The following is an 11518-nucleotide window of genomic DNA, read 5'->3' as shown; positions in this document are numbered from 1 at the left end:
AATGAAACTATAAACTTATAAATATCTCAAACCAAGCTTTATATCATCTGTAAGAACACTAACTAAAAACATTCGTGACTTTGGGGTTAAATCGCAATTAAAAATATCAATAATCAGTTGTATTGAGCCAGCTCAAAAAGGGTAAAATCATTACGAAACATATAATTAAATCAATCTTTGGCTAAGTGTTTTCTTAATTCATCTTTCCAGTTAGTCTCATCAATGGCACCTGCCCAAGGTGGGGGCGCTATGCTCATGCAACTCATACTGTCTCTGATAAAGTTCTCATCTGTTTCTGAGAGGGCCAAATTAGCTCGCCTTGCATCTTCTGATATTTGTGAAGGATTAAAGTTCAGATAAAATGGGGGAACTTCAGGGAAGCCGGGTCCTCTGTTCACATCAATATCAGGTAAAGTGAGGGCTTGTTCAATCCTAGCGTCAATGTCTAATGAAGATGAAATGGCATGACTAGCGGTATCAAGTTGGGAGTCTAGTTTAAAAGAGTCTTCTTCTTCTTCTTCCTCCTCGTCACTGCTGAAAATGCCAGTGTCTCCTGAAAAGTTTGTGGAATATTAAGCTTAAATAGATGTAATGAATTAGTGCTATTGGATTTTAATCTTTTTAGTCCACTGTAACAAACCTAGCATGCCTTGGTTGCCGCATCGCTTCACTTATTTCAGGTGCATTTAGGGCCTGATCTAATTCCCATAACCAGTTTATTATTACTGGTCATTATTACTGGTTTATCATTACTGGTAATCTGGTGTTTCGGTGTCCCTAATTTTGTTACCACTCGGTCACTTATCAAGGCATGCATGGACAGATCTTTTGGCGAGTTTTCTTTGTAATATTAAAATGATGTAAGTTACTTTGTGTAACAATTTGAAAGTTTATTGATTAAAAAAGTTAGGTCGCCGGACAAATCACGCTAAGATCATGATATATTTAATGAATACGATTTAAATAAGTAATGCGACTTTTTTTTGTTTACATTCATATAATATGCATGAGAAGAACTGCATGATATACATTTGTAAACTTTGACTTTTTGCGAAAATAAACCATTGTACAATTAATCTAATCAGTAATTATTAGACATTATAAGACATAAGAGTGAATACCGTACGAGATCCACAATACAGCTTGACAATTATACAGCTTGCAGTGCTTTAAAAACCGGAATTTGAAAATAGCAAATAGTAACGGACCAGTAAAGTCAGCAAGCTGCGTGTATTGATCCTCCTCGGCATTATCCTCATCACTCCAAACATCTTCTCCGGAGTTGTCGTCATCAACTCCTGCTCCGTGATGACGGTGTACCACTACATCTTCACTCCCATTGTCAAATGACCGACAAGGCATCAGCATAAACTCGATAGTCACAGCTTATAATAACTTGGTATTAAGGATTGATTAGAATCGATTATTTAGTCGAAACTGCTTAGACTTATTTGCGATGAAGAATAGGTAGGGCCGGTTCTAAACTTCATTCAGGTTCTTCACCATTTGAAACCATACCACCTACCTGAATAATAGGAATTAGCGGAAAAATTGAGCTGTAAGTATCAAATCTGCAAAAATCAAAATATTATCACCAAGAATAATAAAACCTTGTAGAAAACGATGATATATGAACACGTTCATTGAAGTTTGAGGATATTGGTAAACAAAAAATAGCGTTTTCGACGATAGTGGCTTAATTTTAGCATCTATTACTCTAGCGTGTTCAGAAGTTCTGAACATTAGCCACGTGACCCATACTCCCATATGCACTGCTCAGAAATAAAATGTATTGTTGTTACGGGTATCGGCCTTACAAAATGACAGGCCTCACAAAATGACAGCCCACATAGACCATGCTGTAGCTTAGGTTCCCTATACATTGAACCCTATTCCTTTTACTGTATGAAAGAAAAAGCATTAATTAACACTTCCCAAGGAATGATAATGACATAGAATCTATATTTCTTACATAAATATGGACGTTTTTGCTGTTCAGTCATTGCCCCGCCTAACTGTTACCCAGAATGGAGACCAAAGTTTAGAATTTAACCCCAGAAAACCAGGTACTACCATGACTTATGTCAATCAAAGACTACTCTGGTCAAATAAAAAAACTGATTTAGTGACTTTGGTAGAAGAAATGACAAAAAAATGACCTAGCCTCACAAAATGACAGTGTTATGCCTCACAAAATGACAGTTTATTTTATGATACAAAGATGGCATATTTATATTGGATGCCCCTTGCCTAATTATTGGTATTCTTAAACCCAGTAAGCTTATGATGAGCCTAAATGTGTTTGTTTGATCATCAATTTTGATCAAAATGCCTCACAAAATGACACCGAAAAGCCTTACAAAATGACAATGTTTCAGATTGAATTACTTTCATCATCTAAAATGGATCAGAAACAGTCAATACAAGAAGGAGTTAAAAATAATCATAATCTGACAGTTAACAATCAAGTAGCATTAAAAAAGTGCAGTTCTGATATCAAAACTTTGATTTCAAACTCTTTGATTTCAAACTCTGATTTCAAAACTCAACGAAATAAAGCTTCTATTTTGTGAAAGCAGAGAGTAATAACAACTCCTAAAACATGTCAAACGTTAACTAAACACTGAAAAGTGATCTATCCAGTCATAGAAAATATCAAATATAACCAAATACTGTGTTCAAGTATGAAAACAAAAAATGATTTTTACGCCTCACAAAATGACATTTTTAAAGTTTTTTCAAAGTATAAAAAATGTTCCTTTTTTAATATATTCTGGTAAAAACAGAACTGGTATAATATAAACAACATATATATCTAACAGTAAGACACGTGAAAGAATAATGAAACTTTTTCCCAAATCGGATTTGAAGTGATGCCGTTTTGGGTTGTCATTTTGTAAGGCACTATCTCACGCGAAATTGCCCAACTTTTTTTAATCATCCTTTTTCCTGTAAAAGCTATTCTAATCTTCAATCTATTATATTTATCTAACTGTCCTAGGTGAAATCAAATTTCTATAGGCTGCTGTTAAAAAATGACAGCCGTGACGAAATTGTCATTTTGTAAGGCATGTTTTTTTGGAAGATTTCAAAGATGACAATTTTAATCGCAAAATTTACGGTTTTTCAATCAAATCAACCCCCGGGAAGAAAAATATACCTGCTGAACTACCTATCTGGATAATAAAACATGAACAAAACTCATTTTTGTGCATTTCAGAGCCATCTCCTTTTTCGTGTCATTTTGTAAGGCCGATACCCGTAGGCACTATAATAGAAAAAATGTCACATTTTTGTGACTGTGTTAACCATAGCTGCCCAATAAGCATTCCTTGGTCTAAAATATATTAGATTAAAATATTGTGGATTAGGTCAATCTAACAATTATGATACAACATTGGGCAGGGATCGAACGGTTTTAAGGCAATATTTCGTCAACTTTGTCACATTCAGAATACGATTTACCTCTTTTCTACTGTGAGGTGTCCTCAAAACCCTTTCAACTCATTATTTGATGGTTCTTCTACCAACAATAGCCCTAAAATATGTTGTTTTGAAAAGTTAGCAAATACATGCACTTGGTTATTGGGAAATGAAGTAAATTCGGTCACATGATGTGGAATTTGAAATTTGCCGAAATCACTTATTTCTGATTTTGGTTTGGACTTGGCGGGAAAACTCTATATAAGGACGATACGGCTGATTCAAGTTAGGGGCAGTTGACGTTAACATTGTCACAAAATGATATGAAGTCGTAAATAGGTTAAATTAGGAAACAATGATTCTAAAATGACAATGTGACGTTACTTGCCCCATTTTAACAAGACGTGACAAAATTTGCTTATAACAATGAGATATGTTAATAATTCCCAATACATTCAGCTCACAAAATAATACTAGACTATTCGACATTTCGTGTCAGGATGTCATAAACATCCCTCATATAAATTTCTTAAATATTTGACTGAATTTACCTGGTGGTACCATTTAACAAAAAAAGTCGCTAAATATGTAGATAATACTAATAGTCATATGAAACTATCCAATGCATATGAACTGAAAATTCGAAAATTTGGTCAAACATGGCACCATGTAATCTCGGTCACGTTTTTATAGTGCTAAAGTTTACAACTCACTGCTGGCCGAATTTAAGCGATATCTGATAAAGATATCATTATGTGACAAAGTTTGTCTAGAGGATGAGACGATTATCCTAACCATTGAGGGTTTATTTAGTTTCATAGTGTGACAAATTTTACCTCATCGTGCCATTTAATAGAGCCACTAATATTTGAGGGACCAAAACGCTTGGGGCTAACAATAGCCCATTTAATCTAAAAATAATCGAATCCAAAAATCCATCTTCTCCTACATTTTTGAGCAATCACCTTGAAACTTTCAGGATATATATGTTTTAAGGACCAAATAACAACTCTATAATTTAATCTATTTTTGCTATATCTAAATTAAGAGGTTAGCCGCATTGAAAAACGTTTACATTTCGTTTTTACTGACAATTATGAACCTACAATTTAGAGTTAACATTTGCTGACCGAAATAACAAAATATTTTGGAGTGTAATGAAAAAATTCAACTAAAATTTATTTACCCCCAGTTTTAATACTTTCAACACTACTATATAACAAATAATTTGAGGTATGACACGAGGAGATACGGCACGAAAACGAAATGTCAAGAAAAGCCCAGAGAAAACTGGTGCTACAGCAGAAACGGATGTAACTGAAGATGAAGGAGACCGTAGTTGTGAATGCAGAAGGTATATCGCAGAGGAGTTTTCATTAGCTTGTGCAACCTGTGATATGTACTGGCATTATTGCTGTGTTGGACTGACAGGTCTGACACAAGAAGAAGGCGACCATCTGTCTAACTGGCGTTGTCAGAATTGTTTTATATCACCTTACATAAAAAGCAAAAGGACTCAGACCTCGAACCCTGATAATGAAGAAACAAAAATACTACGGAATGTTATTAGGCAGGAACTTGAGGCTCTTACACCTTGTATCAGAGGGGTTGTTGAAAACGCAGTGAACGAGAACATTCCAACTAACTTTGAGTCTGAAAAACCTAAAGAAATATCAAAGATAGTGAACCAGGCTTTCCAGTCCTTCGCTGATGTTACTGCAAATAGTCAGAAGAAAGTTATGGAAGAAATGAGCTTACAGCAAGCTTCACAAAGTGTTGTCAGTAAAGTTCAGACAAAGATGCACACTGATGCATATGAGCGAAATTTAAGGAAGCTCAATCTGTGTGTTTTGAATGTACCAGAGAGCAAGAAAGCTAACTCCAAGCTACGCCAGGAAGAGGACTCGAATTTCTGCAAGGAGACACTAAAGATTGAAAAAAGTGACTTTATCAGTTGCCATCGTGCAGGTAAAGTGGATCCAGGTAAGCCAGACTCCTGTCGGCCATTGATCATCCAGACAGCTGACCAGGAGTCAGTTAACTATTATTCCAACCATGGCAAGGGCTGGAAAGAGTCATCATACTGGATAAATCTGGATCTCTGCAGAGCAGACCGAGAGATCCGTTTTTTAGCCAGAGAAGAGAGGAAGAAGAGGCGGGAAGAAGCAGAGAAGGAAAAGACAGAGAAGAAGGTGGAGAAGAAGTAAATAGCAGTGATAAAGAATGTAGTCAGCCCATGAATATTTTTTATACTAATGCTAATGGACTATTTAATAAAATTGATGAACTAAAATGTATTCTATCAGTTTATAAATCCATTCATGTAATCTGCATTACAGAAACTCATTTTAATAGTGATATTTTAGATGCTGAAATTTTTATTGAAGGTTTTAGTATGTTTAGAAAAGACAGAGATTTTAAAATCGATAACTCCACCAGCAACATAAGTGGAGGTGGAGGTTCTATTATTTATATTAAAAACAGTTGTAATGCTTCATTAGTGAGCTCATTTTTAAAAGCACCAGACTCTTTAGCTATTAATGTCAATACCTCTGGTGGATTGATTAGTATTTGTTGTATTTATAGGTCTACCTCTTTGAATTTAAAGCAGAATAATATGTTATTATCTTGCATCAAGAACATATCTAGTGAAAAGAATGTTTTTGAAACCATTATCATTGGAGATTTTAACCTACTCGTATTTGCGTAATAAACGTCAAGTTAAGTCAAGTGTTGTTTCTTTAGATAGAGGAGATGGTACACGCACAGATAGTTCATCTGAGTCAGCTGAGGTACTTGCTAGTGCCTTTAGTTCTGTGTTTGTGCGTGAACCACCTGGCCCTCTTCCCCAAAATGAGAGTTATAACAAAGAGGTTATTGATGATATGGAAATTAGCAGTTCTGATATCAAGAAGCAGCTTTTAAAGCTTAATGTTTTTAAGAGTTCTGGTCCGGATGGCGTTCATCCAAAGTTGTTGAAATCCTTAGCATACGATGAAAAGTTTGTTGAAGCTGTAACTAAATTATTTATTAAGTGTTCAGAAACAGGAGTCCTGCCTGACATTTGGAAGACAGCATCTGTTGTAGCATTGTTCAAAAAGGGTGTTAAATCTGATCCCTTAAATTATAGACCTGTCTCATTAACTTGTATTTTGTGCAAAGTGTATGAAAAGTTGGTGAGGGCACATTTATTAACATTTTTAGAAGAACGAATTTCAAAGCATCAGCATGGATTTGTGAAGGGTAAATCTTGTCTATCTAATCTCTTAGAGACATTTGATAATATTCTTGATATTTTAGACGAAGGTGCTCCTGTCGATCTTTTGTATTTTGATTTTAGTAAGGCCTTTGACACAGTCCCCCACTTTAGACTTCTATCTAAATTGGAGGGGTTTGGGGTCAAGGGAAAAGTTTTAGATGTTATAAAAGACTTTCTGACAGACAGAACCATGAGGGTTTGTGTAGAAGGACAATGGTCTGAGGTGAAACACGTGTTATCTGGTGTTCCCCAGGGGTCAGTATTGGGTCCTTTGCTATTTATTCTTTATATAAACGATTTACCTGACAATGTTAAAAATAAGATTAAATTATTTGCAGATGATCTCAAGTTAGTTTGTAATGCAGCTAACCATAGAAGTGTATCTGATGATATTTTAGAACTCGAAATTTGGGAGAGTATTTGGCACTTAAACTTCAATCCTGCCAAGTGTAAAGTAGTCCATATTAATCTGAATAATAATCCTAACTCGAATTATATTGTAAATGGAGTAGAACTAGAAGTATCTGCACAGGAAAAAGATTTGGGGGTTATTACCCATAGCTCCTTGCTTTGGAATGAACGATCTACGAGTTGAAAATGTGCAGTCACCTGGTGATATACACCAGCTGGTAGACATTCTCCACCTGAAAATCCAGCAGATCCAGAAACTGTGCCCTAAGGCGAAGTTGTTTGTCACAGCAGTTTTACCGTCTAGACTCCCTAAGATGAATAAAAACATTATGGCATTCAACAGCTTGGTTGATGAAATGTTGTACTCTAGCTTTAACCAGACTGTATGGCACCTTGGTGTTGGCCACTTTTTAGACGGTAAAGGGTTGCTTGCTATGAAACTCACGAGAAATGGTGATGAAATCCATCTCGGAGAGCTTGGTATTGCTAAATTTGTGAGATGTCTGAAACAGTGGGTGTATGTGAGGGAGAGACAGGAGAGAGTAAGACAAAGGAAGGCCACCCGACCAGTGGGAGTTTATCCCACTTAGTTTATCATGATTATGAAACTTATTAAAGATGTGTGCGACCCCTGTAGTAAATACATTAATATTGGCCAGCCACTCTTAGAATGTGAAAATTGCAGCAAAGTTGTTCATACTAAGTGCTTCAGATCCGCGAAATTTACAAGCAAAAACGGTCTATGGATGTGCAGTGATTGCTGTAGTACAATAGAAGATAGGTATTGCCCATTTCCAAGCAGCCAAAGATATGATGATTCAGATAAATTCTATGATACAAACAACCAGGAAGATGTCACCATAGCTAAATTCTCTTCAATACTTGAAGACTGTAAGCGTTACACAAAACAAGAACTAGCAAACTCAATCAGCAAACTTTTTCCTGAGAAAAATAAAAATTCTGCTTATCTGCCCGCTCTGTTTTGCAATATAGATGGGTTTGCTAGTAATTTTGACAGCTTTTTAATAGAACATAAGACCCTCCCGTGTAATTTTGATGTCATTGGATTGGCTGAGACCAACATCGATCCAAGCCAACAAGGCTTATACCAAATCCCCTCCTATACAACATTTTGTCAAGTACCATTCCCTGATAAGAGAAAAGGAACAGGAGTATCTTTATATGTCTCTGATCGCCTGAATGCTGTAGTAATCGAAAATCTATCTCACTGTACAAAAGATATTGAGTGCTTATTTTATCAGCCATGCAACATCAACTCTCTGCCGCCTACGCTGCTCCCTCCCAGATTTCTTACACCGCCAGTTGTATTACACTCTATTTGAATCACACCTCTCCTATTGTATCACGGTTTGGGGTGGGGCAGCCAAAACTCGTATAAGTTCTGTATTCAAAGCACAAAAATATTGTCTCAGGGTACTGTTTGGCGACAGGGAGGCATACCTAGATAAATTTAAGACCTGTGCTCGTGCTCGACCGTTTGGCAACCAAAATCTGAACAAAAAATTTTTCTTGAAAGAGCACACGAAACCTTTGTTCAAGGAACACGGAATACTTGCCGTCCAAAACCTGTACACTTACCATTGTTTCCTTGAGCTCTATAAAATCATGAAATTCCGTGCTCCGATTTCCCTCCATGAAAATTTCACCTGCTCAAGTAGGAAACCCACCCTTATACTAAGCCAAGCAGACCCCCCTGACAACTTCAATAGCAGAACGACTCGTATTTGGAACGTAATTGTGCCTAAGCTTGGTATACGTGACTACTGTCTAAGTGTGGCCTGCCTGAAGTCTAGGATGAAGCAATCACTGCTCGTCAACCAGCATAACCATGCTGATCTTGATTGGACAAACAAAGATTTCGAATGCTCTAATCTAAATTTTGACATTAAGTCTACCCTAGGGTCCACACATCCAAAATGATTATCTTGAAATTGAAAATTAGCTGGGTGTGCATTTTCCTTTGTCTTACTAACGTGTGTGAGCGCAGTGTAGTGAGAAAGTGTTTTTAACAGATTTATTATTAGACTTAGGATTATGATTTTTAATATATTACATTGATATAAGATTTATTTTTGATAGGTACTTAATAAAGTTGATGAATTTCCCTCCCTATTAAAATTTTAAACCCATTTAGTGAAAATTGATAAACGAAGATCTAGATATTGATACATATTATAACCAACATTGCTTATATTCTGCCTTGTAAACAAAGAGCAAATCTTCTTAATGCCTTCTTCCTGTCCTAAAACTAAAACTTCATCCTATTAAAGTAAAGGCCAGTTGTTACCACAAGCTATTATACCGTCCCTCTCAAAAACATGCCTCAGCCTCCATCAAAAACAATTTTAGTTTTCAGTCCTTCTAGTTTCCAAAAATCTACCGAGCTAGTGTTCTGGTGTGCACAAAAGCCCCTAAGCCCGTGCATTCCTTGCCCCGCTAGCTGCCAGTCCTTGACAAACTTCCAATAGCAAAGATCAACTAGTCATTTACAAATTGAGCACTATACAATTTTAATTGTTTTAAATATTTGACTTTGTAAAATGAGCTAAAACATTGATTTATTAGTTTCATTGATTTATTAGTTTCATTGATAAAAGCATGTATTTCTAAAGCAAATCGTATGATCTGCTGGATTGTAAGGAACTTAATTATTAGAGAAAAGGTTGTAATGATAGCTATTTATAAAGCTTTGATAAGACCTCATCTTGAGTATTGTGTCCAATTGTGGAATCCAGTTGCGGCTCATGGAAGTTGGGGGACTGTTTTGGAGCTGGAGAGCGTCCAGAGGCGGTTTACCCGTCTTATTGATGAGGTGGGTACTCTTCCATACAGCTGCAGACTGGATATCCTCAATTTGACAACGCTGGCAGAGCGGCGAATACGTGGGGACCTTATCGAAGCTTTTAAAGTAACTAGTGGTTTGACTGAATATGGATCGGGTTTGTTCAGAATGAGCAGATCTGGTCTTAATCTAGTTTCAACCAATAGGTGTAATAAGAGTGTAACTAAAGTTAAGAATCTCCAGTCTTCTTTTCTTCCGGAGCGAGTCATTCCTTACTGGAACAAACTCCCTTCAGATGTCAAGAACTGCTCGACAGTTTTAAGCTTTAAAGTTAGATTGGAAGGATTTAAAAAAAGAAATGATTTCTAAAAACAGTGTAAATGATTTTTATTTTTGGAATGTTTCGAATGAAGTTTTAGGGAAAATTGAAGGACCCAGTTATTTAAGCAATAAGGAGACACATAATGAATATCTGTGGTTTCATCCTTTTGTGGCAAAGAAGCGTTTTATAAATCTTTATTCCACTGGGAAGTATTAATGAATTATTTATAGATAATGTATTAGATTTTATTTATTAATAAAATTGAATTTGATAAATTATTAATGTTGATGGAAAAATATATTTATTTAAATTTTGACACTGGATAATGACAACCTAACCAAGAATTTACCCATAGTATTGTTAGAGGGTTTTAATGGATGTGCCTACATGCTAAATTTGGTCCTCTATCATAATAGAATCCTGAGTTATTGACTGAAAACGCTAAATTTTGACTAATTTCAGAGAAATTCTGAAAAAAGATCATTGTAGACTTATTTTCTATCGAAATTTTACCCAATCAGGTTCTTTTTAGAAGCAAACATGTTTGAACTTAGACAAAAAGGGGCAATTGAATGAACACAATGCTCAATATTGACAAAAGATTTTCGTCACAGAGCATCAATTTTGCAATTTTAAGCATGCTAAGGAATAAGGAATAAGGCTCCAACCTTGATGCTGTAGCACTAATGATAAACACATCAACATCTAGGAAATAAGAACAAATCAAATAAACGCACAATCATGTCATAGTTAAGGTCCTGTGGGTGACAGGTGTCTGTCCTCTTCAATGCAGCTTAAATTCGGATTTTTATTGAGGATTGGTGCATAATGGTCTATGATTATGAGGGTTTTATTGGTCAACTAACCGTCATCTAACAATGACCACGATAATTGCAACCACATAGACCCGATCTGGGTGAATTTTGGCATGTTGATTGGGTTCTCAGAGTTCTCAGATTAACATTTATTTGCCCAATCATCCTGATAAGTGGGAAACCGGATCCTAGGGAAAGGTATGTAGGATACCGACAAGGATCACCAACTGCTGTTTGCGGTGGACTCACCAACAGTAACACTGGGACTACCGGGAAAGGATTATCGGCTTCTGTAGACAAGGATGATTCACCAACTGAAACTACAAATATTATGTACACGTACATCCATTTGATAGTGCGAACGTTTCAGTTGTATATCTTTTACGGTTTTTGTGAAAAGTCGCGTTAAAGTTGTTGCCATGACGTCAGTAAAATAATAAGATTGTAGGAGTTAATTTAGTATTGTATGAGTTAATATTTTTGTG

General features: G+C 36.0%; 2 protein-coding genes across 2 annotated transcripts in view; one reads left to right on the top strand and one right to left on the bottom strand.

Annotated features, from left to right (window-relative positions):
- Positions 1 to 24: 24 nt before the first annotated feature.
- On the bottom strand, positions 25 to 1527 carry LOC134811512 (uncharacterized). The gene is made up of 2 exons (XM_063818360.1): positions 1209 to 1527; positions 25 to 553 (listed from the first exon to the last, which is right to left on the bottom strand). Exons 1-2 carry the CDS (start codon positions 1366 to 1368, stop codon positions 171 to 173), a joined length of 543 nt encoding a protein of 180 aa, XP_063674430.1. The 5' UTR covers positions 1369 to 1527; the 3' UTR covers positions 25 to 170.
- A 3087-nt stretch (positions 1528 to 4614) lies between these two features.
- Positions 4615 to 11518, top strand: part of LOC134826507 (aminoacyl tRNA synthase complex-interacting multifunctional protein 1-like) — a 44615-nt gene continuing 37711 nt past the window's right edge. Inside the window, 1 exon segment of the mRNA XM_063838890.1 lies at positions 4615 to 4656. The gene's annotated coding sequence lies outside the window, so the exon portion shown is untranslated.

The sequence above is a fragment of the Bolinopsis microptera genome, chromosome 2 (genome assembly GCF_026151205.1).
Source record: "Bolinopsis microptera isolate Bmic1 chromosome 2, MBARI_Bmic_1.0, whole genome shotgun sequence".
Classification (NCBI taxonomy): domain Eukaryota; kingdom Metazoa; phylum Ctenophora; class Tentaculata; order Lobata; family Bolinopsidae; genus Bolinopsis; species Bolinopsis microptera.
Note: the sequence above shows the minus strand (reverse complement) of the source record. Positions and strands in the feature narration are given on the sequence as shown.